Source organism: Microtus pennsylvanicus, chromosome 13, assembly GCF_037038515.1.
Source record: "Microtus pennsylvanicus isolate mMicPen1 chromosome 13, mMicPen1.hap1, whole genome shotgun sequence".
In the NCBI taxonomy this organism is placed as follows: Eukaryota; Metazoa; Chordata; class Mammalia; order Rodentia; family Cricetidae; genus Microtus; species Microtus pennsylvanicus.
The window spans coordinates 76,103,420-76,130,786 of NC_134591.1; the positions used below are offsets into that span (position 1 = coordinate 76,103,420).

General features: G+C 48.6%; 2 protein-coding genes across 2 annotated transcripts in view; one reads left to right on the forward strand and one right to left on the reverse strand.

Annotated features, from left to right (window-relative positions):
• Nucleotides 1-27,367, forward strand: part of Mtor (mechanistic target of rapamycin kinase) — a 111,632-nt gene that overhangs the window by 31,602 nt on the left and 52,663 nt on the right. The window contains exons 21-28 of the mRNA XM_075946393.1: nucleotides 150-317; nucleotides 687-799; nucleotides 1,010-1,172; nucleotides 2,882-2,974; nucleotides 3,613-3,759; nucleotides 5,497-5,639; nucleotides 8,135-8,297; nucleotides 8,421-8,566. Of these exons, the coding sequence (XP_075802508.1) occupies nucleotides 150-317; nucleotides 687-799; nucleotides 1,010-1,172; nucleotides 2,882-2,974; nucleotides 3,613-3,759; nucleotides 5,497-5,639; nucleotides 8,135-8,297; nucleotides 8,421-8,566 (1,136 nt within the window). The remainder of the gene's footprint in view (nucleotides 1-149; nucleotides 318-686; nucleotides 800-1,009; nucleotides 1,173-2,881; nucleotides 2,975-3,612; nucleotides 3,760-5,496; nucleotides 5,640-8,134; nucleotides 8,298-8,420; nucleotides 8,567-27,367) is intronic.
• Nucleotides 11,906-17,645, reverse strand: Angptl7 (angiopoietin like 7). The gene is made up of 5 exons (XM_075946156.1): nucleotides 17,102-17,645; nucleotides 14,922-15,022; nucleotides 14,251-14,445; nucleotides 13,433-13,631; nucleotides 11,906-13,253 (listed from the first exon to the last, which is right to left on the reverse strand). The coding sequence occupies exons 1-5, from the start codon at nucleotides 17,454-17,456 to the stop codon at nucleotides 13,084-13,086; spliced, it is 1,020 nt and encodes a 339-aa protein (XP_075802271.1). The 5' UTR covers nucleotides 17,457-17,645; the 3' UTR covers nucleotides 11,906-13,083.

Below are 27,367 nucleotides of genomic sequence, written 5' to 3' on the forward strand. Positions count from 1 at the left end.
CCTTGCCTGGCTGTGCCGTGAGAGGAAGGGGGGGAGTGGTCATCTGGGCAGACAGCTCGATACATTTCTGCCCTGTTTAGCCATCTCATTTCTAGGTTCCCTTTTCAGCAAATGAGCACCTGGGTCTGTCCTTCTGTCTCCCTCTGCAGGAATTCTGGGTCATGAACACCTCGATCCAGAGCACGATCATTCTTCTCATTGAGCAAATCGTGGTGGCTCTTGGCGGTGAGTTTAAGCTCTACCTGCCCCAGCTGATCCCACACATGCTGCGTGTCTTCATGCACGACAACAGCCAAGGCCGCATCGTCTCCATCAAGGTGAGCAGGGCTCCCAGCCTCCTGGGAACAGGGACACCTAAGCTCGTGCAGTGTCTTTCCAGAATGTTCCCAGTCCTCTCTTGATTGTCCTTCCTGTTTGTCTCCCTTGATGGGTTGGTCCTAATGAAGGTTTGTCTCCAGCCAGCCTGGTATCTAGCACCTGGTACATGTGAGCAGAGAAAGCAAAGTAGCATGTACTCACGTAGAATAAGAAGGGGAAAGGGCACAAAAAAGAATGCAGTAGAGAGCATGTGACGGGATCTTCAGAACCCCACAGAGCTCTGAATTTTCATATACCGCCCCAGCCATGTAAGGCTTACCTGATGCCTTCCTGTATCATTACCTCCATGCTCCTGCTCCCATTTGCAGCTGCTGGCAGCGATCCAGCTGTTTGGTGCCAACCTGGATGACTATCTACACTTGCTGTTGCCTCCAATTGTGAAATTGTTTGATGCCCCCGAAGTCCCGCTGCCATCGAGGAAGTAAGCACCCTATTTTACCAGGCCATCTTTATGGGTTTGTTCACTTCTGCTCCCATTATTTTAGTTCGGAGATGTCCCAGATTATGGAGATCTTGTTGCTACCCTCCTGGTGGGTTCATTTTGGATTCATCTCACCACAGTACCTCAGAGCCGTTCCTTCCCATCCCTCCGTGCTTTGGTGAGGTAGCCTTCAGCTTACACTTGTTGTAGGGCCGCCTTGGAGACAGTGGACCGCCTCACAGAGTCCCTGGATTTCACTGACTATGCCTCCCGGATCATTCACCCTATCGTTCGGACGCTGGACCAGAGCCCCGAGCTGCGCTCCACAGCCATGGATACACTCTCTTCGCTGGTCTTTCAGCTGGGGAAGAAGGTAAGATGGGACTCCTGGATGGACCCACCATGTTATCTGCCTTGTTTAGGAAGAAAACCTTATGAAATCTCCAGTCGTTAGTACATAGGTCAGGAGATGGGTCTCGGCCACTCTTAGAGAATATGAAATTATTTCAGTTTTTATTGTTCTTCTTCCTTTGCTCAGCCAGTTTTAGTTGAAGCACTTGTGTGGGCTAAGTGTCGTTCTAGAGATTGCAGAAAATAGCTGGGGATGGAGTGCTTACCTAGCTAATGCAAGAAGGCCTGGGTTTTGGCCCCAGGACTGCATAAAACTGGGTAGTGGCACTTGGGAGGTGCAAGCAGGAGGATCAGGGATTAAAGAACACTTCAGCACAGAGTGAATTTGAGGCCAGCATAGGACACAGGAGATCCTGTCTCCAAAAATTTTAAATTAAAAAAAAATTTTTTTCAAGAGGAAAAGAGAAGAGCAAATCCTTATTCTTACAGTATATTTTTAGGGAAGCAAAATGAGTGGTAACCACTCCCCCGCCACCCTGAGTGTACTGGGTAAAAGTAGGGAGAAATGCCATTCATGCAGGGGAGACAGGGAAGACTTTTCTAATGTACTGTCGTGTAGTGTGAATTCTAATTGGTCTTAATAATAAAACCTGGAGTCACATATGGGGTAAACGCTGAAAAATCAGACAAGTAAAGGAGCCAGCCACTAAAGAGACCTTTTACCTCTACTGAATCTTCAACCAAAGTAGACAAGATCCTGTCTCCAAACCCTCTGAACGGCACACACTCCTGTCTCCTCCTGCTTTATATTCCTCCTCCTCCCAGCCATAACCCTCCCTGTCTCCACTGCCTTAGTACTGGGATTAAAGCCATGGACTGGGTTTAAAGGTGTGAGCCACCACCTGTCTCTTCCCCTTTAGACTGGATTGATTTTGTGTAGCTCAGGGTGACCTTGAACTCACAGAGATCTGTCTGCCTCTGCCTCCCAAGTGCTGGGATTAAAGGTGTGTGCCACCGCTGCCTGACCTCTATGGCTAACTAGTGTGGCTCTGCACTCTGATCTTCAGGCAAGCTTTATTTGTTCCAGTACAAACAAAATATTGCCACCACTGTCGTTTAAACAGGGAGCTGACTCCAGTCTCCCTAGCTGCAGAGAGTTACCTGGAGACACGCTTAGCACCAAGTACACAGGGTCAGGTGGGTAGCTAGCATTTGTGGCACCCCCAGAGAGCAAGGTAACCCCCAAAATGATGCGGGAATACTTATAGCTAAGGTCTTAGATGAGACAGGGTTAGGTAGTGGGGAGACCTCAGTCTGAATCAAAGGGTCTCCGATCCTTATGCTTGGAAACTTCTTAGGAATGCAAACTCTCAGGCCAGATCTGCTGATTTGGGAACTTGGGCTGAGTCATAAGCCTTCAGGAGCCAGGGCCCACCGACATGTGCAAGTCACCGTGAGCAAGACTAGAAGGCTTGGGAGACTTTGATTGCAGGAAAAACAGAATTGATATTTTAAAATGACAACTGTCAGTGACTGTCGGTGGGGAAATGGGCTGTGGAGCAAGAGGCCTGGACACTGAGGAAAGCAGACAGATGCCGTGGGGATTGGCCTGGCATTACAGCAGCAGGAAAGGAGTTCTAGGGACTCCCACAGAGCCGCCCAAGCACCAGAAAGTAGCTGCCCTCCTGTTCTCCAGAGTAACAGCTTCCAGTGTCTTCCCCTCCTGTACAGTACCAGATCTTCATCCCCATGGTGAATAAAGTCCTAGTGCGACACCGGATCAATCACCAGCGCTATGATGTGCTCATCTGCAGAATCATCAAGGTGAGTGAGCGCCCTTCTGCACTGAGGTCCCAAGAGGTTTTCTCCTTGGCAAACTCACAGCAAAGGACAGGCCAAGGCTAGCCTTTTAGCCCTGGCTAGGCCTGGCAGCCGTGTCTGGAGAAGGTGGTTTTCTTTAGCAGTGTTGGCTGTGTGGTTTTTCTGTATGGTTTCTTTTAAAGTCTCTCACTTCCACCTATGTGGCTGAAAAGTGGCTGCACCCAGCTCAGAACTAAAAGCCTGACCTTGGTATAGTAGATTGTATTTGTGGACACTGAGGTTTGAGTTCTCACAATCCTCATGTATTTGTTTGAGATTACAAACAAAAATAATAGTTCTTAATCTTTTGTGCTGAATGAAAACAGGCAGCAAGCCCAACTGTGTGCTATTTATGCCCTGGGCACCTGATCACTTTATTCGGCTCAGTCTGCCTTTGCCTGGTTTGGGGACTTACCTGTTAAAGGTTTGTCAGTGACCCCCACGGGAGCTCAGCCACCTGTGGTGATTTTGGACGTACATGCCACATGTTCTGCTTGTTGAAATCCTGGCTCTTCCAGGCAGGACTGTCCCGAGTTCGCGAATGTTTTGTAAGCTGGGGCATCTGGTGGAGGTGCAGGTGCTCAATGCGTCTCTGCTTGCAGGGGTACACACTTGCTGATGAGGAAGAAGACCCTCTGATCTACCAGCACCGGATGCTGAGGAGTGGCCAAGGAGATGCGCTGGCCAGTGGACCAGTTGAAACGGGACCCATGAAGAAGCTGCATGTCAGCACCATCAACCTCCAAAAGGCAGGTCCACTGTTTCCAGGGAGCTTGGGGATCAGAGCTCTGTTTTCCTTTCTCATTCAGTCATCTCTTGCTACTTTGAATTTAAACTGACCAATCAGCTTTTATTTTTTTTTTTAAAAAAAAGTCAATATCTTGAATTTAGGCCATTGTGTCTGACTTTCTTACGTCTCTCGGGGCAGCACCTCGCAAAGGGTAAACGGTCAGAGGTGAGACTGCCGGCAAGTCTGTTATACACGGGTGCAGAACGTCTCTCCGGGCACCCACCCTACCCTGGAACTCTGCTCTGCCTTGCAAACATCTCCTTACGGTCTGGTTTATTTCTACAGGCTTTCCTTTCCACTTAAGAGTATTTTAGAAATTATGTCTTACGTGTGTATGTGCTTGTGGGTGTATGCTTATGCATGTAAGTATCCACGAACCCCAGAAAAGGCATCTGATTCCCTATAGCTGAGTCAGAGGCTATTGTGAGCTACCTAATGTGGGTGCTAGGAACCAAACTCCCATCCTCTGCAAGAACAATGTATGCTCTTAACCAAGGAACCCTCTCTCCAGCCCTTCTACCCAGGACTCAGACAATAAACATAAATGTCAACAGTCAGACAAAAGGAATTTCTAGTTTATCTTCCCAAGAACAGGTCAAGTTCAGAAACCCTAAGCAAAATCCTCCATCGCTGACTCTTGAATCCATTTTGTTGAAAGTAAAAATATGCTTCCATATATTATGTAATCAGATATGGGATAGTGTATTTATCAATTGTTTCAAGTTTCTTCTGTTTTTCTGTGGTGCTAGGAATGAAATCCTCTCAGTTTTGAGGTGTAGCAGTGCTCGCGTGTTTTCCCAGCACTTGGAAGATGGAGCAGGGAGCACTCACGTTCAAGATCAAGTCTAGACGTTGGGGACCTAGCAATAGTTCAGGTCCATGCCATGTTGATGATAGCAGCCACTCTTTGCTCATCTGTTTGAGCTAGGCCATCTGGATACAGTTAGATGAGGAGCCTGAAGCTCAGTGTTATTGCTGTGAGTGGCTGGGTCAGGATTCCAAATAGAATTGGAGCTTCAGAGAACAGCGCCCACTTAGTACACTAGTGTGATGTTCACCACTAAAGTTTATTACACTCGTTAGTTAAGCCGTAAGATGCTCAGTGGTGTGGAAGCTGGCATGTCCACTTTATAAATAAGGAGACAGACACAGGGTATTAAGTAGTTGCCCAAGATCAGAGAGCCAAAAGTTACAAAACTGAGACCAGTTCAAGCCTTTGAGTCCTGGGTGTGGTTTTGGCCACTACACCAGAGTCTGATGTTCCACTAACATTCCTGCCCAAGCGGCCCCAGGAATACTTTGGGGCCAGGGATGGAGCATAGGGCCTCACACGTGAGGGTCTCAAGCACTAAACCATACCTAAGCTCTGCAGAGCTGAGTGCCCTGCTCACTTCTGCACCGCGGCCATTGTCTGTCCGTTAGGTTCTGTTGAAGACATTCTGGATGTAACAGACCTGCCATGCTTGTTCTGCAGAGCGAATCCAGCCCCAGCAGGTAGCAAACGGGCCTTTCCTACGCTGTGCTGTGTTCAGAGGCTCCTGCTTTTGCTTTATGTGCTTTAATTAAAACTTTTTTATGTTCTGTAGGAACTACAGGTATGAATTACAAGTCACAGTAGAATGATGGTGACACCGGTGGTAGTGGTTTGTGATGGCCCTAGAGCTAATGGCTTCCTGTTGTCATATGTGTATCGCAGGCCTGGGGAGCTGCCAGAAGGGTCTCCAAAGATGACTGGCTGGAGTGGCTGAGACGGCTGAGTCTGGAGTTGCTGAAGGACTCCTCATCACCTTCCCTGCGCTCGTGCTGGGCCCTGGCACAGGCCTACAACCCAATGGCCAGGTATGTGTGCCAGGGCTTCCTGCCTGGCTTCCTTACCCTGTTTGCAAGGCCTTTCTCTTCTTTTCTTTTCTTTTCTTTTTTTTTTTTCAGTAGACACATTGCAGGGGGCAGCAGAAGGAAGGCATTTATTCCAGTTTCATCAGCAGAGCTGGTTTACTGTGTTAAACTCATGGGCTCCATACTCCATAATGATGTGGTTCCTTTCATTTATTTCACATTTTCTTTTTGTTTTGTTTTCTTTTTTAATGTTTCAAAACGCCCTGTCTAGACGTTCTCTGTCTCTGTAGTGTGTGGATCACACATGCTTAGCTGATGCTCTGTGTCATGCGAGTGTGGATTACACGTGCCTGGCTGATGCTCTGTGTCACGTGAGTGTGGATTACACATGCCTGGCTGATGCTCTGTGTCACGTGAGTGTGGATTACACGTGCCTGGCTGATGCTCTGTGTCACGTGAGTGTGGATTACACGTGCCTGGCTGATGCTCTGTGTCACGTGAGTGTGGATTACACGTGCCTGGCTGATGCTCTGTGTCACGTGAGTGTGGATTACACGTGCCTGGCTGATGCTCTGTGTCACGTGAGTGTGGATTACACGTGCCTGGCTGATGCTCTGTGTCACGTGAGTGTGGATTACACGTGCCTGGCTATGCTCCGTGTCACGTGAGTGTGGATTACACGTGCCTGGCTGATGCTCCGTGTCACGTGAGTGTGGATTACACGTGCCTGGCTATGCTCCGTGTCACGTGAGTGTGGATTACACGTGCCTGGCTGATGCTCTGTGTCACGTGAGTGTGGATTACACGTGCCTGGCTGATGCTCTGTGTCACGTGAGTGTGGATTACACGTGCCTGGCTGATGCTCTGTGTCACGTGAGTGTGGATTACACGTGCCTGGCTATGCTCCGTGTCACGTGAGTGTGGATTACACGTGCCTGGCTATGCTCTGTGTCACGTGAGTGTGGATTACACGTGCCTGGCTGATGCTCTGTGTCACGTGAGTGTGGATTACACGTGCCTGGCTATGCTCCGTGTCACGTGAGTGTGGATTACACGTGCCTGGCTGATGCTCTGTGTCATGTGAGTGTGGATTACACGTGCCTGGCTGATGCTCTGTGTCATGTGAGTGTGGATTACACGTGCCTGGCTGATGCTCCGTGTCGTACGAGTGTGGATTATACGTGCCTAGCTGATGCTCTGAACCACTCTTCTACCCAGGTCATCCTGAGCACAATGTCATTCACAGAGAGTCTGGTTTGTTTGTTTTATTTGGTTTTTAGTTTTTTGAGACAGTTTCTTTGTGTAATGGCTTTGCCTGTCCTAAAACTCATGCTGTATACCAGTCTGGCCAGGAATTCACAGAGATCCTCCTGAGTGCTGGAATTAAAGACGTGTGCCATCACCACCTGGGAGAGGCTGTTTGTTACCTTAGTCCCGATATACATTGGGGATCCGTTGTCAACTCTGAATAGATAAGGAAAGCTTGTTCCTTCATTTACACCAATCTTTCAGTGTTCAGATTTTCAGATTAGAATTTAATCTTTCTTTCTACCATATTTCAAAATTACATACATTTGTCTAACTTAACCCTGAAGCATGTAACAGAAAGTGAAGAGCATTAAGTTCTAACCCCACCATAGCGGGGCCATGTTCTGGTCTCCATTCCTCTACCACCGCAGGCCACAGCGCCTAGAAACGTGGAAAGCATTTTATGTTGGGGGCTGGGGGTATCCATCTGTGCGACTCTGTGGGGATCTCACCTCGGTGTTGTGGCCTTGGAAATGGCTCTTGTGCTGTGGAGACCGGCGGGGTGTCCTGTGTGCTTTGATGGCACTTGAGTCTGTCGTCCTTCACGCAGTCACCCAGTCAGACGCTCTCGGTGTGTTTGGAAAGCAGTAGCAGATGCTGCCTTTGCCATTTTTGATCTTAAGAACTTGGACATTGTCCGGGCAATACTCCAAGAATCGCTTAAGGACTGTTACTTCCTCAATCTGTTCGTGTTGAAGCTTTCTTTCTGGTCGTCCCAGTACAGAGAAGCATGCAGAAACCGCCAGGAAATGTAACTGTGAAGAGAAGTTAGTTTGCTGTGTCCTCCTCCCCACCCACTCTACCACAGTCCCCTGGGTGCTGTGTCTATACGTGCCCTAAAAGATACCGTTGTCATTGCTAGGCTTGCCAATGCCTGCCTGAGGTCACAGCAGTTGGGAGGTGAAGCAGTAAGGTGCCCAAGTATGAGAGCAGTCTGGGCTGTAGTGTGACCCTGGCTCAAACAAGCAAACAGATTCGAGTTTCCTCCTTTGCTTGCCACAGAGCAGGTAGTGACCAGCAGTTATTGTGCTGCTTGGGGAAGAGTTAGATAACTTCCAACAAGCTCCATCAGGCAGCTTTGCTCCTTGTAATCAGACGGCAGTGCCAGAAGCAGGTTGATAGAGCTTGTGGCACCAGGCAGAGGCACGGGAAAGATTCCTAACATCCTTCCCTGCCTCCTGGGTTCACAGGGATCTTTTCAATGCTGCATTTGTGTCCTGCTGGTCTGAACTGAATGAAGACCAACAAGATGAGCTCATCAGAAGCATTGAGTTGGCCCTCACTTCTCAAGACATCGCCGAAGTCACACAGACCCTCTTGAACTTGGCTGAGTTCATGGAACACAGTGACAAGGTGAGCTTTTCCTCCATTGTGCCAGTGGATGGTGGGAGGAAACCAGCTGGCAGGAGGGGCAAGCAGGAACACAGCCCACTCTTACGTGTGCCCCATCTACCATATTCCTGTGCTTTCCTGTAGGGCCCCCTGCCACTGAGAGATGACAATGGCATCGTGCTTTTGGGTGAGAGAGCTGCCAAGTGCCGAGCATATGCAAAAGCCCTACACTACAAAGAACTGGAGTTCCAGAAAGGACCCACTCCTGCCATACTTGAGTCCCTCATCAGGTAGGCCCCGAACGCCTGTGCTGCTGCCTGCCCCACTTCACTGGGTTCCAGTGTAGAATTCAGCTGTGTGAAGTCTGCCGTCAGGTGTGCCTGGCACATGTGAATATGTGGCTACAGATGGCCGTCAAGCCTTGGTTGTCACTTCTGTCAATCCTTACCTGCACGCCGTTGTTCCCCATCCTGTGCTTTCTGGTCCCAGTAAAATCAACGGGAAGCAGTTCTCTGGCCACGAGCCCTGGGAAAGACGGACGGATGGGTGTCTAGCTTAGGTGATGCTGCCGAGCAGCACTAGGTGCCCAGAGGCAGGGGCAGGTTTTAGAGACAGTCTTTTGGTGCCCACTCTTCCTCCTTTGGAGTTCTGGGACTATGAAGAGCAAAGTCTGAAGTGCAGTGATATTTCCCTGGTTAGATTTTGTTCTCTCCTCGCCTAAGATGGTTTGGAATCTTCTGGGTACGGAAAAGGAAGTTGTTTAGTAAATGTTGTGCTGTTAGAAGTTACAAGCAGCCAGAAACATGAGCCTCAGCTCCTCAAGGACTGCTCACTTCCCCAATGATTTTAGAAATGGTAACTCTGAAATCTGATATCTCGTGGAGATGCTAATGTGGTTCATCATCTAACTGCAGATAGCTCAGGACAAATCAACAGCTAACGAGCTTCTGGGTAGGCCAGCAGACCCTGCTGAGCCCAGCGCTTCAGCAGCTGTGTTCTGTGTGCACTCTGCCTTCATAGCAGGCCACAAACGGCGTGATCCAAGAAGTCAAAATGGAATCCGACTTTTGCCCCATCCACTGAAGTCCCATGTGGGGACATTTGCAAAGGTGCTGTCCCATGGGGACTGCTTCAGCACAGGAAACACAAAGACCTACATTTCTCCCTTCTACCTCTCACTTGTTCAACCTCATGCGATAGCTTACAGAAACCAGGGTAACTAACTGGGCATGTTAACACTAACTTCAGACAGCTATTGTGTCCTTGCTGACTTTCCTGAGACCTGTTTGAAGCTCCTCATCCCCACCGTTGGTTTTTCCTTATATTTGAGACAATCGTAGAAACACTGAAGTTAATGGACTTGTCAGCAGAAAGATAGAGTGTGAGCAGAAAAGCACTCGTTAGTTTTTTAAGCCAATGTAATGGAAAATGACCGCAGTTCCCTGCAAATTGATTGGGATTTGACGTGTTTCGTTTTATTTTGTTGGTTGTAAATTCAGATCGAAGGGAAAGCGTGCACTCTAAGTTACTCAGGCCTGTTCATCTGATGGAGCTTGGGTGCCTTCGGGAGTCTCCCCAGTGCCTTTCTGTTCAGCTTCTTCCGCCTGCAGCTTTCTTCTCTTCAGAAACCTCTCCCTGAGCACCGCTGTGTAGTGCTGACTGTGATGCCCTCTTTACAGGGAAAGCTGTTTTCTTGCTTCTGGGAGGGGATGGATCTGTCTGTTTATTTGGTTTGGATTTGGTTTGTTTTTTTTGGGGGGGAAGAGTGAACTTAGAATCCTCCTGCCTCAGTCTCCTGAGTTCTGTTTTAGACACACACCTGAGGAGAAAGTTGTGGGATCAGCCTTGGTCAGAGCTGCTGTTGGGAAACTGCCCCAGAATAGGAAACACCTGGTGGCTCCTTCTGGAGTCCTGGCACTTTGAGTTGTGTGCCCCAGTGTGGGTCTGGTCTTGAGATGGAGCTCTCAAGTCACTGACTAAATTCCTTTCTTCACAGTGGTTTCTGAGTTCCTGCTCCCCACCGCCCCACAGGCGAACTGTAGATGTCTTGTCTGTTTTGACTGTTAGCATCCCTCCCCCACACAGTGGTTGTTTCTTTTTCCTAGTCATATTCCACTCACTAATTTATCTGTTCCCAGAGCTTATGGTAATACATACATTTAACATTACCAGCTATTTCTTATTTTTTATTTTTGCTTTTAAAAAACCAACAGTTTCCCTTCAAGCAGATGTGATGGTGCACCTGTAATCCCAGCACTCACCAGGTAGATTTGGAAGGATTTTTCCACTCCGGTTCCATCTGTCTGTTTCCTACCTGTGTGTTCTGGGACAAATTAAATCCCACGTGTAGTCTTCAGGCTGGGTCAGCACTAAGACAATATACACTGTTTGAAGCTCACATAGATGAGAAAGTATATAATCACTTCTCAGGGGAGCGGGGGATTAGGAGGAATTTAAGAAACACATCATGCTAGCTATGGGGCCTTGGTTATCTAGTGCATGAGGACAGTGGTCTGTTGGCCTCTCTTCTGTTCTTGTTTTGCGAAAGGGTCTCACTGCATAGACTTGGCTGTCCTGGAGCTCTCTATAGACCAGGCTGACTCCTGCAGAGATCTGTAGGCCTCTGCCTCCCAAGTGCTGGGATCAAAAGCATGTGCCACAGCAGCCTGCCTGCCTTCTCTGCTCTGCTCTGCTCTGTAGAGAATCTCATCAGAGCTTGTGCTCTCTGTCCCACAGCATCCGCACAGTGAAGAACAAGGACTGGCGCTCACTGGGTTCTCAAAGGGCCTTGTCTTCTACAGCAGCACCCAGCTCTGCTTCTGGGCCCTGGCAGCTCTGTCTTCTCTATGTCAGAGGCTGTGAGGGCACCATCTGTCAGCCAGTACCAAACACATGCTGGGGAGTGTGGGGGCTGGAGTGCCTTACTTGCCCTTTCTTTACCCTCCCTCTTCCCCTCTGAGGAGTTTCTCTCCGAAGTGTGGAGACCCACAGGAGTTCTTTGGGGCTCACGTTAAATGGAGAACCATCAGCTTTTCTGTGGGGGCGCCTTGCTCTGCACACTCCTGTGAGGCCTGTCATCCCGCTCCTCCAAACAGCATGGTGCTGGACACCGCATTCTTCTGCCCGCCTGAGGAGGTTTCTGTTTGGATAGCACACCCCTTGGGACCCCTGTTTTATGCAGCTTCTCTTGTCACTTTATTTGAAAAATCCCCAAGGTTCTTGTTCATGAGGAAGTAGATTCCAGGACCAGACATCCGTGGGTACAGTGAAGTTACTAAGTGAGACATGGCTTATCTTGTCCTGACTTCCTCCAGAGGGCAGCTCCTCTTGTAAAGGACCAATCCCCTGACCCCTGCCATGAGCCCAGGTTGGTATGGGCTGCCAATGCTAGGCTCTGCTCCTGCTTTCCAGTGGCTCAGGCCCTTCCTTCTTCCCCCTTCCCCCTGTGCCACTTCCTCACCCCATTCCCCCTTCCCCTCCCTCTGCCCTTTTCTTTTTCTGGCTTCCTGCTCCTTTGGTTTCCTTGACTCAATGCAAAACCAACTCAAGGGTCACTGCTCATTCTGACTTTTTACCTGAAGTTTTTACCGTGCTCTCAGTGGTAATAATAAGCATTTAGAAGAAAATACTCAAATTTTGATAGTATTTATTGTAAAAGAAAAAGGTATTTTGAATGTTTAGAACAGAGACTACAATCTCTTATTTTTACAAAGCAAGGTGCTTCTTCTATACAGCCTAAGTTTCTAACCACAGCACCATCTACCTTCATTTCCAGACATTCTTCTTATAGGCAGTGTTTTTAAAGGGGATCTCTGAGTCCATTTCTTACAGAATGAGTAAAAATGGGTATGTACATTTACTGAGAATGTGTGAAGGCCATACTGTGATCACGCGGAGGCTGTGCTCGCTCCTGCTGGTCTTCCCTCCCACATGAGGCCTTTCAGTGCTGTTTCCTGGAGACTGCTTGAAGCAAGTCCGCCTGGACAGCTGCTCTTTATCCCCACCTCTTTGTGCCTCTTGAAAATCCTATATGCCACCTATATACTCGGGAGGCAGAGGCAGGCGGATCTCTGTGAGTTCGAGGCCAGCCTGGTCTACAAAAGCTAGTGCCAGGACAGGCTCCAAAGCTACAGAGAAACCCTGTCTCAAAAAACAAAAACAAAACAAAACAAAAAAATCCTGTTGCATCATGGTGGTGCAGGCCTTTAATCCCAGCACTTGGGAAGCAGAAGCAGGTAGATCTCTATGAGTTCAAGGCCAACCACTACATGAGCTCAGAACAGCCAGAACTATATAGAGAAACCCAGTCTCGAAAAGAAAAACAAAACAAATCCTGTAGACACAGGAAATGTCATGGGATTGAAGAAGAGGAAGCCCCCTCTCCGCCACCTGCTCTTTGCCCTCTGAGAACTACTTCAGTCCTTCTTTACTCTTTTTGCTCATGGCATCTAAGCCTCAGTTAGAGAAGCTGACTACAGTGACCTCTGGATTACTGTTTCCCACAGAAAGTCATGTGGAGAACAGCTGCTGCTCTCTGGGCCCACGCAGTCATCCCCCCTAAGGCACCTGTGGCAGGCCCCCCTGGGTCTACTGTGTCACCATTTGCTAGTGCATTAGTTTTATTGTGTACATGTGCTCACATCGGTAGCACAGAGAGAGTTCTCTCAGCTCCTTAGAGAGTGGCTTTTTGTTGAAGACGATATACCATTCCCTTCCTACCATTTTCCGCCCTCCTCCCATCCTGCTCTGCCCTGCTCAGCCTTCCACGTGCCTCACTCCAATAGCTCTACATTGCAGCAGCCTTCTCTTAGGGCTTGAAGTCTTCTGGACGGATCTTCATCTCCACCCGTTTGAGGGAGTAGTTGGCTCCGTGCCAGCCGTACCAAGTGATGCCATCCATATGTTTCTTGTGCTCCCCCAGGCGGTAGTACACCCCATTGAGGTTGGAATCTGTGCAGCAGTTGTACCAGTAGCCACCTGGCATGAGAAACAGATGGGGCATGTAGGCTGGGATGGCTCCCTAGGCTGTGGCTGACTGATGGCGCTAAAGCGGGAAGCAAAGGGACCGCCACAGCCAGAGCACAGCTGTAGTTCACTGCTTGTTCTCAGCGGTACTGTGGGCCCCAGACTTTGTTCCCCTGCCTCCCAGGCCTCACCTTTACGGAGCTGTGCACACTTGTCCAAGCAGTTGTCATTGTCCTTGTCCTTGGTGCTGAAGACTGTGTTGTTATGGTAGAGAAGGGCATCCTTCCCCACGTTGCCACTGTAGTTCCCCAGGAAGAGGCGGTAGCTGTTCAGCTCATTGCCCAACGCAAAGTGGCTGTACTCTGCGTACCGTGTGTTGCCCTCCCAGTCCTGGCAAGGAGGAGCAGAGTCTTAGGGAAGCTATAAAGGACTTCGTTTCTACAGATCCTGAACACTTCTTCTCTCTCTAGTTCCACAGCCAAATGTCTCCTTAATGATGGGACTCTGTTAAGACTGTTACAGTTGACCCTGTTATCTGGAAGCTAGCAAACACAGGTCTGAGACCAAACTTGGGTCTGGACTCACCATATGACCTGATTGTTCTTTCTGTGCCCCTTCATGTCTCTGTTGGACTTTTGTTTTAAATCTCCCTCTTAGATGCTGTGGGAGCAAGTGGGGACATTGTACTTGAAGGCTTCTAGAGTGCCACCACCCAACATCCCTGAAATTTGTACTTAAAAAGATCCCAGGCAGAGGCAATGGTGTTTCTATCTCTCTATGGTTTACCCTATTCTGGCCTGTGTCTCCCCAGGTCTGGGTCAGCTGTAGTTTAATTTTGCTGAGAGGTAGAAAGAAGAAAAAAATCTTCCTCAGCTGTACTGAAGCTTCAGGGAAGTTGCCACAGTGGCCGTCCTGACCTAATGTAAGCAGACGATGGCAGTGGCTTCCGAACCATGCGTAGTCATGTGCTGTGGATCTGGACCATCAGGGCCTCACAGCTCACGCTTACCTCCAGCTCCACACGGAGCCTTGTTGGCTGTCTGGTAAGCCGGTGGATGTGTTCATTCCCTAGCCAGAAGTCTCCTCGGATGCTGCCAAAGCCCTGCTTATACTGTCTCCAGTCTTGGTAGAAGGAGACGAGGCCACTCTTGCGTCTCTGGATGATGGTCCAGCCTCCGCCTGAAGTTTCCATATCACAGAACACCTGAAACAGAGAAGATCCTCTGGGCAGGGGTAGGAGCTTGAGGACAGACTCCCCCATCTGTGTGCTGTGCCTACAGGGTCAAGCAGTCGGCCCATGGACTCTGCACACTGTAGCAGAAATATTACCCCCAGTGTGGAGGGGCTGGGGCACCGTGGTGGTTAGCTTGGGGATATAAATGGGGGGAGGGGCATCAGGTGAACACAGCTTGAATGGAAGAATGAGGTTCTTCAGTGTGCCTCCTTCTAATGTCTCCTTTCCTGGAGAGCAGTTGCTCTAGGACTTTGCCGAAGTGTGAGCTAGTAATATGTTGGGAGGAATTAGAGTTAACATTTGACAGATGGCTGGATCTGGAGGAGAAATCCCATAAACTGGGCACTCTCACAGCTCCACCGTGGGCCATTTACTTCTCTGAGTCTCCCTTTCTGTGGACCAGACCTTTAAGGACAAAGGGTAGGACATGGCAGTAGCGACCTCACCTCCAGCTCAGGACTGCCCAGGAACTCATCAGGAGGAAGCTTGTACACTCCAGAGATGCGGTAGTTCTTCTGGTAGAGGGAGTAGCAGTCATAGATGGCATCTGTAGGGGACACCCAGAGTGAACAGGGATGGGAGGGCATGCCTGAGCATCCGAACTAGATTTTAATTCTACCGTAAGGTGCCCATGAGTAGAAGCAGGTGTCATGACTGTGGGGGCAGGTTTGGGCTTCCTTGGTTATAAAGCAGTGGAATGGGGAGGCCCTTCCACCTGTGCCAAGGGACCTTAACCAGGAAGCTCCAGGGTAAGTGTAAATAAGACACCCTGTTGTAGCCCTGACCCTGAAACTACAATGGTGTGGCCTGTGAAGGCATTTGACAGCTGCCCTGTGAGTAGCTTCGGGCTTCTTGGGTGGGACCTCAGCCAGGGGTTAAGTTGCAAGAACCTCAGAGGGTTGCTGTTTCTTGGTTTGTTTTTTCCTCAGGTAATAGCCTCTGTGAATTAGGGAGACAGATTTGAAATCTTACCCCCTCCTCAATCTCACATTGCTACATGCTCAAATGAAAACCAAAACCCCGAGGAGCCTATTGGGCAAGTCTTGATAAACAAGGAAATGAGACATTCCCACTTCCCCTTGGGCTTGATTTAAAAGCTTCCTTGGCTGCTTTGAGGCTGCTTTGTGCTGGGTTTTGTGTCCTTGTTGTGAATAACAGAGCAGGGCTTCAAAGAAGCAGCTGCTTCTAGGAGAGTCTGGCTGTTGAAGGAGTCACTTCCTGCTCCCTGTATGGGGACTTTTTCCTTGGTGCCTGCTGGCACAGGTGGAAGTGGGAGCTCCCAAAGTGCCCGTTTTCACACAGGCCATATTGGGGAAGGGGAAGTGAGGTACACCTGCCCTCCCAGCAGACTTCCAGTAGCAAGAAGCGGCACAGCCTCTGCATCTGGCCTGCTCTTCCACGTGAGCAGTTTCATCTCAGACTAAATGAAGGCTCACTTGTCTGGTAAATGAAAACACCTACCTTTGGGTTCCCAAGCCGAGAATCACAAGGTTCATGCTTTGAAACAGGTTTATATATTTGTTTAATTAGCTAACAGACTTTTCAGGCTTAATTTTGGGCAAAACTTTTTCTTTGTCTGAACCAAGGGTAGCCAGGGTCTTACTCACTGGAAGCCAATCATAACTTCTTGATTTGGTTTATAATGCTGGGTACAAATACTTCACCTATAGAATATACTCATTCCAAATGTTTTCCAATACCATCAGAAAATTAGATTTATCTCTGAACAGCAGATTCATTTATTGGCCTGCCTGTGCCAAGCTAACCAAAAACTGAAATACTGTTTTCCTGAAGAGCGAATTGCATGTGCCTTGTTTTCAGCCACTAAAGATCAGCGTTTCAGCATTACATTTGCTTATGTTTTGTGTTATTTGGGGGAGTTCTATTAGCAAACATGGGGAAAATAGATCAGAACTGTAGAATATCAGGGTGTCTGTCCTTTCTTGAGCACAAAGGTGTCGGTCAAAAGGTTGCAGGCTGTGTCTGCACTGAGATGAGCTAGGTCTGAGATTTGCCACCCGTCTGCACTAAGTCCTGAGGATATGCAACCATTGTATGGGGTGAAACTTAGCCTCTGGAGCAGCAGCTGCTACTGTCTACTGTTTATTCCTGCTTCTTTGCATCTGTCAGTGCCAGCAAGGAAGTATAGCAAGGCCACACCAACCTTGTGTGACCTTGGGCAGACTTCACACTTCAAAGGGGAGTTCAGACTCCTCATTTGCTAAATTTTATGTGATTCAGATGGACTGGATGGAGCCAGGCATGATACATCATGACTGCAATTCCAGTGCTTGGGAGGATAAGGCAGTAGGATCCAGAGTCCAGGGCCGGCCTAGGCTATTATATATATATATATATATATATATATATATATATATATATATATATATATATATATAGTGAGTTTGAATCCAGCCTGGGCTACATGAAACTTTATCTTAGAGAGAGACTGGTAGGTCTTGTCTAACCTTGCAGGACATCACTAACCCCCAATGAGTACAAAGTGAACCTTTAATGATAATGCACCTCCCAAGGGCTCCCCAAAGTTGTCCTGTTGAGCAGGTCATCCAGAAGCAGTGCTGGGGCCAGGAGACTTCAGTGGGGACAAGGCGAGGACAGCACTTACCTGCCGAGGTCTGCGTAACTGTCTGAGCTGCCTGCAGCTGCATGATATCGATCTGGTTGTTCATTTCAGAATACTTCCCCTCAGCCACTGTGAGCCGAGCCTCCATGCGCTTGCTGCTGCTCTCCAGCTCCATCACCTGCATGACCACACTGACCCAGTCGCTCTCCTGCTTCTTGCTCAGCTCACCCAGCAGACTGCTGAGGTTGGCAACCTGGGCTTTGAGCTCCCTCATTTCCTCACAGCACACAGCCGCTTTGAGCTGTGCAGGTGTCTTGCGCTTAGGAGGCTTCTGCAGCCACACTGGGTGGCTGACAAAGGCCACAAGAATAATGCATAGCCAGGTCTTCCGTAGCATTGTCCAGAGCACTGTTGAGACGTCTCCTGTAGAGTCTGTACTTAGCGGAGTCTGTGAAGATGCAGGAACTCAGGTTTTTGACTCACACTAGCAGTTTTCTTCCTTCCTGGGGGTCTCCTTTCTCTGCACTTTCTTAGCCTTTCTCAAAGCTAAAGTTCTAAAGAGGACCTCAGTGGGTGTCCCAAGTCTGAATGCCCCACCAAGGCAGCATCTTAAATATTGTTAGTGCCTGTACTCCACCCTACCATGCTGTGTGCTAAAGCCCCTCCCACCTCATCTGGGAGGGTCAGGTGCCTGTTGAGTGAGGTCAGCACAGAGTTAGGCCAGAGGTTGAGGAGGAGGGGAATGGAGCGAGTATTTGTTTCTTTGTACAGTCTCTGGGCTCAGACAGGAGGCTGCGAATTTGTTTCCAGTTGCGCCTATTAGATTATACCCCTGCCAGCTACTGGCTCAGCTCTATCAGCGGACAGGCAGCAAGAGTTTCCAAACTCCTGTCTGAAGGTTACATAACGCAGACTGAGGGTGAGGTAGTGAGCCGGAGTCAGGACTGAGACTGCTGAGCTAGGGAGCCTGCTAAGGCAATCCACGCTGTTTCCTTGTGGTTCTGGGCTATTTGGACATCCCACTGAGTGTGGGCAAGCATGGGTTTTAACTGGGCTGGATACCTCTTTTTCTGGTCATCATTCAGTACTGTAGAAAATCCTGCTGAATCTGAATTAGTAGTTTGCCTCTGTGGAACTATCTTCCTTTTCACACCTTCCTTCCAAAAAGATGGCTTGACATTTTACAAGGAGCTGTCACAAACTTAGGACGGAGAGGAAGACTCAGTCCTGCCAGGCATGGCTCTGGGATTGGTCACCCACACTTCTCTCAGAGTCTGGGCAGCAGGGAATAGGCCCAACTTTTGCCTGAGCTTCAGACTTAGAGAAAAGACTCCCTGTTACCCAATCAGTCCAGATCAGGAACCTGGATCCCCTCTCTCCTTGCAGTGTGGTTTGCAAGTTGTTAGTCCTCCAGCACCTTCGTGTGCCTTTGCCTGAGAAACGGGGTTATTACAACCTTGATACCCTTCATTTGAAGTGCTAAAACCATGTAAAGTCCTGGAACTTTTCACTAAAACGATATACAAAGGTCCCGCTGTCCTTACTGCAGGAGCTGTCTTTGGAACGTGTGCCACTGAGACAGTCACTTGACCTGCTGCTCAGCGTGGGTCCCATGCACAAACGTGACTGCACTGCATCCTGCCATACCCTCTGAGCCTTTTCCGGCAGGGTGTCCCGGTCCCCAGACAGTGGTTCTGTTCAGGCAGCCCAGGTGAGCAGCAGGTTTACATTTCTGAGGAAAGGGCGTTAAGGACTCAGGCTACTTCTTGTTCCCCTCACCTCCCGTCTATTTCCTCCTTGGGAATCGGATGTTCGTGGCATCTTTTGGGTTACCTGCTCAGAGATTGGGAGTTGGCACTGTGCTCATGTGCTCTTTTCTCACTTCCCTTGGTGAATAGCTGCTTTAGCAGCCTTCACCAGCTCTGTGGGGTTCATTAGTGTCTACCATCATTCAGAGTCTGCTTAACCCTGTGGCACTGTCTAAGGTAACTGCGTGTTTCTCCAGTGATGCTGTGCTTAAGCCATGAGTCACAGAAGTGCTGTGTACCATATGATCCTGTAAAGAGCATCCCGGGTGATTCTGCTGCCCTAGAACCACAGTGTCATAGTGCAGCAGAGAGCTCTGGGGACACGCCAACCTTTGCGATAAGAACAGTGAGCCAGCTGGTTAGCGTTCAAGCGGAGAACATTCGCCTCTTGTTCCTACCTCACACCACACACAAAATTCCAATTCTAGATTTAAATTCTGGATGTAAAAGGCAAAATCATAATACCCTGGTGTAGGAGATTTTCTTCAGCCTTTTGAGATAAGCCAAACACTAAAACTGCCAACACAAGGGAAAGCAGTAAGGCATGCTGGCCAGCTGTGGTGGCACTCTCGGGCAGAGGCAGGAGGAGTGTACGTTTTAACCATTTGAGCTATATAGCAAGTTCAAGGCTAGCCTGAGCTACATGGTAAAAAAAGAAAAGGAAATGCAAGAAAAGTAGTCATTTCTTTTCAGTAGAAGACACTGAGGAGCCAGGCATGATGGTGCATAACTTTAATCCTGGTACTTGGGAGGCAGAGTCAGGTGGATCTCTGTGAGTTCAAGGCTAGTTTGGTCTACAGAATTCCAGGACAGTCAGGACTGTCACAGAGAGAAACTCTGTTTACAAAACAAAACAAACAAACAAGAAAGACACAGAGAAGAAATAGAAAATCAAACAATATTTGCAGTGTCTACTCCTGGATTCAGGCGTATAAAGACCTCTCCACCCAGTGGCTCATGAGAGCAGACACTGAGTTCAGGACGGAGGACATGTGCAAGGCTCTGCATCTCATGAGTGTGCGTAGAAACACACATTCCAACCACAGTAAGATGCCACTGCACACCAGCCAGGAGGGTGAAAGTGGAAAAGCCGAAAATAGCAAATGTTGACAGAAAAGTAGATTGTTTGGATTTTCATGTCTACTGAGGGAAGTGTGAAGAGTGAACCCGGCATGATGCCGTGCAGAGCTGAGCACAGCCTGGGACCTGGAGTTCATGGAAAGGCCTCTCCCAGGAACCAAGCTGAAATCAATCTGTCAGCAGTTGCACATGCAGACTGTTGCGTCTCACACAGCGGATTACTGTTCTGCAACAGGAAGGGCAGGTACCACAGCATGCAGCAGCACAGTGTGTCTGACAGAGCATGAGACCAGGTAGTCACAAGTTCAAAATCTAACAAGCAAAGGGCTGGGAGATGCACTTGCTGTGCTTATAGAGGACCAAGGTTTGAGCACCAGGATCCACGTGGTGGCTCACAGCTGCCCTTAATCCCAGTGCCCAGGAGATCCAGTGCCCTTGTCTGACTTCTGCAAGCACATGCATGTGGTGCACAGTCATCTATGCAGGCAAACCACTCACACATATAAAATGAAAATAAATAAATCTTAAAAACAACAAAACCAGTAGGCTAAGTGTTAGACATCAGTGACAGTCCCCATGAGGAACGGGAGGGTGGGCGGGAGGTGACGGGAGCTGCAGTGCACTGCTCTGTACTTTGTCTGGTGAAGTCCCAAGTGTCCTTCCTCTGATAATCCATCTGTCTCTGCGCTTGGGGACATTCTTCGTGCGTATTTCCTTCTAGAAAATGTTTAAAAATAAATGATGCACCAATAATGGAGGAGTACCTGACTCGGGATTGAAGTACAGTAAATCTCAAGCATTTCAGAGTGTCACCTCAGTGGGAACATCTCTCCTGACTCCCGGGCTGAACTCGGTCCTCACATTATTCTCCAGTTGCTTTATTTTCCCATTTGTCCCATTACATGACATTTGTTTCTGTTAGTCCTTTTGTATTTGTATCTGCCTATGGCCCTCACCTGTAAACTCCATGAAGAACAGGCCTCGTCTGTCTGTCCTCTCTGGTAGCTGCATCTGGCACTCAGCACAAAGCCCGAGGTAGAATACCTTACTGGATCTAAGAGATGGAGATGAGGCTCCAAGGGGGAGTCCCTAATACCTACTCTGGGACTACTGTGTGTCACCTCTCTGCTAAGCTCCCTCCTTATACATAGATAGGCCGAGTTTCCTTTCCTCTGACATCAGAAGGGATGGGTGGAGTGCAGGACAGCCCATATTGCTTTTACAAAAGGCACACCTGGAAGCTGCCTGATTGCTCCATGCCAGCCCTTTTGTGTTGCCCACAGCATCCGCATGCTAGCAGAGCCCCAGGTCTTGGCCATCCAGAGGCCAAGATCAGACTTCACCCAAAATACACAGTGTACTTTGCATCCAAGTAGATCAAACTAGGTTCAGGTTGAGCTTTGAGCCCTCCCCACCCACATCTTCTTTCTTGTAGTCTTTTGCCTGAGTGCTTCATTTCTTTTTTTTTTTAATTATTTATTTATTATGTATACAATATTCTACCTGTGTGTGTGCCTTCAGGCCAGAAGAGGGAACCAGACCCCATTACAGATGGTTATGAGCCACTATGTGGTTGCTGGGAATTGAACTCAGGACCTTTGGAGGAGCAGGCAATGCTCTTAACCTCTGAGCCATCTCTCCAGCCCCTGAGTGCTTCATTTCTCTCTGGGTATGAAGACGCAGAGAAAGGGAGAAAAACTTCCAGGCGTCACCAGGAGAGGGGCAGCGCCCACTGTTGCAGAATAGAGAGATAACAGCCAATTTGTCAAAAAGCACTGACAAAAAGATAAAGTTGGAAGTAATTAGCTGGCTGACATACTGGGAGCAGTGTGCCTGCCAATAGCTCCCTAAATCAGCCAAAGCCTTGGAAATGTGACAGCCATTCATCAGTTTTACAGCACGCCTCAGACAGGCTCCTCAGTTGGAAACCTGGCCCTCACAGATCGTGTGCTTTGACACTCTGAGGCTTGAACCAACCTGTGCCGCATGCTGGATTGTATTAGGTACCAGGTCCACATCCATCCAGGAGATGCCTGCAAGCAGTATGTACCCAGCCTGTCACCAGGCAGTGCTTGGCCTCTGGGGACAGTTTCCAGAGGGCACATGGAGTTGTAAGTGCGTACACAGTTTCCTTGTGGCCTGGACCCACCAGGTAGCACTGTCAGCCAACTGGATTCTCTTGGTGACGGCTTGTTAGCATAGCATTAAAAAGAATTATGAGGCCAGTTGTGGTAGCCCACACCTGAAACCCCAGCATTGCAGAGACTGGGGTAGGAAAACAGCAAGTTCATGGGCTGCTTAGTGAGACCATCTCGAAACTTACAAAACAAAACAAGCAAGTATGAGGTACCTTAGTAAAGTAGAAATGCCTGTAAAAGCAGAAGGCAGAAGCATATGCTGTGTATCACTATGTAAAATATATTTAATATGCATAGGTGGGATTATTTTACATTAAAATTATATTGTTTTATATATATAACATATTCCCTACCCTGACTGAGTATGTCTTAATTTGGGGTGGGGAGACCAAAGATACAGATCAGTGCAATAGCACTCTCCTAATACGTGTGAAGCCTGGGCTCAGTCGCCAGCACCTTGTGCCACCAAAATCATGTGTGTTTGCCTCTCCATGTCTCCCTTCTCCAACAAGTTACAAAGATGGTTTGTTGGGTGTGATACTTTATGCCTATGTTCCCAGCACCCTGGCTGACACAGAAATAACACTACAAGTTCAAGGGCCAGCCTAGCTACATAGGAAGACTCTGTCTCAGAAAACATATATATAAAAACTTTATAGAAGATGCCCTCACTCTCAACAATTTCTAAAGGTTTCTCTATCCCTCGTCCTGACCTGGCCTCTGTTACCATTCCCCCTTTCCGATCATGAGGACCACACCGCCGCTGCACAGTGAGCACGTCCTCTAGATGGAGCAGACACCTGGAGACTGCTCAGAGGGAAGGGTGAGGATGTGGCAGGAGCTTTTCCTTCTCAGGAAACTCTGGAATCAAGACTTCAGCAACCTTTGTGGAAGGTCAGAAAATAGCCAACTATTGTGTGGGCTTGCACAAACTTCTTTTTTTAAAAAAATATTTATTTATTTTATTGAGTATACAATATTCTGTCTGCATATATGCCTGCAGGCCAGAAGAGGGCACCAGATCTCATTACAGGTGGTTGTGAGCCACCTTGTGGTTGCCGGGAATTGAACTCAGAACCTTCGGAAGAGCAGGCAATGCTCTTAACCGCTGAGCCATCTCGCCAGCCCCTTGCACGAACTTCTTAATATGATCCTGCTGCCTCGGTTCCTAGTGCTGGGATTACAAGCAAATGTGCATGCGTGCGTGCGTGTATGTGCATGTGTGTGTGTACGTGTGTACACATGTAAAGTGGGGCACACACACCTGTACACACACACAAAGACCAGAAGAAGGCAGTATCTGGTGCCCTTCTCTATCACTCTTCACTAGTCCTTTGAGGCAGAGCCTCTCCCTCTGCCTGGGGTTTGTGTTTTACTCAGCTAGGAGTCTTAGTGCCATAGATTCCTGAGAGCTGCAAAAGCACCAAATGTCCTAGCTTTGAATATCTGTCATGGTGATGGAGCCCATCATCTCTTTCTTAACATACAGGGGAAAGGCTAAAAATGTCCTTTTCCTAAGTTTTTTAAAAAACTAAATCTGCCACCTGGCGGTGGTGGCACAGACCTCTCATCCCAGAACGCAGGCAGGAGGCAGAGGCACGTGGATCTCTGTGAGGCCAGCCTGGTCTACAGAGAAGTTCCAGGACAGGACCCAGGACAGAGAAACCCTGACTTGAAAAACAAAAGAAAAAAATTTAATTAGTTGATGTGTGTGTGTGTGTGTGTGTGTGTGTGTGTGTGTGTGTGTGTGTGTGTGAGAGAGAGAGAGAGAGAGAGAGAGAGAGAGAGAGAGAGAGAGAGAGAGAGAGAGAGAGAGAGAGAGAAACATGTCAGCACATTTGTGCAGTATTGCACACTTGGAAGTTGAGGATGACTTTTGGAAGTCAGTTCTCACCTTCCACCATGTGAGTTCTGGGGATCAATCTCAGGTGAGAAGACTTGGTCACAAATGTCTTTACCCACTGAGCCATCTCATCTTGTTTCAGGTGGTTAGTTCTAAGATCTTACCATTTTCCACCATATCCCTTCCTATCTGCATTTGAATGACCCCACCTCACCTCCTCGCTGTAGAGTTTCAAATGTCCCTTTGCTTCCTGTCTTCTCTGTGTCCTTCCATCCTGAAATTAATACATTCCAAAAGAAACTGTTGTTGAGGTCCCTGAACAGAACATTCTTTTGTTCCAAGACTCTTGAGCTGCCTGATGAAGACATCAAGGCGCAGCCAACCCTTTCCTCCTGGATCTGTAGGGGCACCAGACAGTTCCGTTGTTAATCTGCACTGGGCACAGAACTGCTCAGTGCTGGGAGACTAGCAGGACCATCTGAAGCAGTTCTGTGCAATGAAAACAACTGTGTGATATAGTGTGTGGGAGCCAAAGCAGTGTTCTGCACCATCCGTTGTGGCTGCTCAAGACACCCCATTCCAACCATCTCCTGCCAGCTGGGACACATGTGTCATCGTTCTGGTGCCAAGGGAATTCAGAACATTCTCCTTTGACAGGAAACCAAGTAAAAGGCAGACAGTCTGCACTGGAAGGAAGGCCCAGGGCCATGTGGAAGCAAGCAGGAACATTCTGGTGAATTCCTGATGGCACACAGGGAAGCTTAGGCATAGCAGACGGAGCACAGATGCCCCAGGTCTGCCTGGGCCTCTACCCCTCCAGGCTTGGTGTGGAAGGGGTTCCCTGCACTGTGCTTTTAACTGCCGGGCCTGAGGTCACTAAGACTCTGAAGCTAAGAGAAGGGAGAGCTAAAGGCCACAGAGGAAGAAAACTCCAATCAGCTACTGTGAACAGTGACCAGGAAACCCTTCAGGGTGCTTCTCAGGCAGCACGAGTGGCAGCTGGGCTGCTTGGCTTTTGGGTCAGTCCCTTTCTTCTCGGTGAGACTAGTCACAAACTACCTATGAAGAGCCCCAGCACGAGAGGTGGACATGTTGGGAGAGTAGAAGGGAATGGGGGAGGGACGTGGGGTAGATAAGCTCAAGAGACAGTGTGTATACATGTGAACTTGTCAACCAACAGGATTTTTTAAAAAATCATAATTTAAGAAAAAGCACAGATAACCGGATGTTAGTGGCTCACACCTTTAATCCCTGCACTCAGGAGACTGAGGCAGGTAGATATCTGAATTCAAGGCCAGCCTGGTCTGCACAGTGAGTTCCAGGAAAGCCAGGGCCACACAGAGAAACTGTCTTGAAACAAAACAAAATGTAAAAAGGAAAGGAAGAAAGCACAGAGGGCCAGCTTGCAGGGGAGGGATCACAGGTGGCTGTGGGCCCCCTTGCAGCTTGAGGGCCTCAGCCGTCACTCCCACTTTGGCTGCCTCATGTTCCCTCGCTTCTGAACCCCTCTCTGGTGTCTCACCAGGCTGTTCTCCCAGCTTCAGGAAGCAGATTGTCAAGTCCCAGAGAAGTGCCCTTTGTGACTGGCTTGTCTGTAAAGATACTAGGCAGCTTCTTGTCCTTACTCATTAGCTCAAACCAACTCCAGAAAGTGTTTCCCTCAGTTGGCAAGAATGCTCCCTGTTCCGGCTCTTGAATTCGGCCTCACTTTAAACCGGAAAGAAAAGGAATCAATCAGTCTTGTGAGCAGAGCAAATAGGCCACTCACTTTCCCAGCCGACTTTCTCCTTTCCTAAAGTCAGGCCCATTTGTGGACTCTGGGTTTTAGTTTGCAGGTAAGCAGTTTTGACTTGCGATGTAGATTCATGAACTATGTCAGTTGACGACCTGTCGTTTCCGCCCACCGCTAAGTAGTGGTGGCTGCCCATACCTCAGTCTCTGCATCTGCTTGCTGCTGCGTCTTTACCAGTAGGAGTAGAGCTGGTTTGTGTTGAGCATTCCTCTGTGGCTGGGCTAAGGCTCGGGTCATTGATCCTTTGCATCTTTCAGTGTCGGTAGGGAAAGACTGGGTGGGGGCACACAGTGGGGGTTTATGGAAGGGGATTTGTGACAACCCCAGCTGCCATAAAGTGGGTTTTTCAGAAGGGGGCTAGGGAGCAAAGGTGACTTCTCAAGAACAGAACACACCTGTCCTTCCATTCTCATCAAGTGGCATTTGCATGATGATCAGAAGACCACTGTCCCGGCTTGGGTCCCAAACAGTGAACTCACATTGTCACACTTGGCAGCCAGAGCCACCTCACCAGCTCTAAGATGTCTTCGAAATGGTGGCATGGCATTCCACAGCCTGTGACCTCTTTTCTTCACATGTAAAAGGGGTCTACTAATAACTGTCAGCTTTCTAGGGCTGATATTCCTCACATAAATGTAGCTCCTGCCACATGCGGTGAGCGCTCTTCCTAATACAGTAAGTTGTCGCAGCCCAACTCTGAAGGCAGGGTCACAGAAGAAGGAAACGTTAAAGCCTCCAAAAGACGGGCTCTCTTTTGGGGAGTGGGGGAGTTCCAGACAAGGTTTCTCTGTGTAGCCCTGGCTGGCCTTGAACTCAGAGATCCGTCTGCAGCTGCCTCCTGAGTACTAGAAGTAAAGGCGTGCGCCACCAGACCTGCTCTCGTGATCAACAAGATGGGCATCATCTAGGCCTCAGATCCAAGATCATAAATTTAATTTCTGATTGAGCCCTCTCATTTTTCATGGATCTCGGCCAGAGGTAATTTCTCAGTGGTTTTCTTATCACTACACAAGAGCAGCTTATAGGGCCAAGAAGCATCCCAGCTCCGTGGCCGTTGCTTAAGGTCTGATCCCTCTGCTGTGCTCAGCCTGCTCCACTTGCTCTTCCCACTAGCCCCCTGCATCCTCGAGGCCTGCGAGTGTCGTGTGGGATACACTGCAGAAGGGATTCATTTGGATGGCTGAGGGAGTTAAGGAACGAGGAGGTTCCCCATGCCCAGTGCTACGTTGGCCTGTCTCACAAGGCAGTGTTGCTAAACCATGGCAAAAAACAAAAAAAGATGTCAAATTGTGGCTTCCCAGTTTTGATTGTTCTTGTTAAACTCTCTTTTATGCATAATTAGTGGGAGAATGGATTAGGCAAAGGCTTTTTATGTGGTTTTGGGGTTTTTTGGTTTGTTTGTTTAACCACAATGTCAGTGAGTCTCAGAGTAAACCAAGCAATTTGTAACGTTCGTAATTTGTTCTTGAAACAGAATCTGTTCAGAGCACAAGACTAGAAGACAGCTGCTAAAACTAGTGTGGTGGTTTTGTTTTTGTTTGCTTCACTTTTCCCATTGATTTAGAGTTAGCACCCTCTGGTTTAGGCAAAGAACACTCAGCTTCCTTGTCAGGCCAACTTCCTCCTACCCGGACTTCCTCCTCCAAG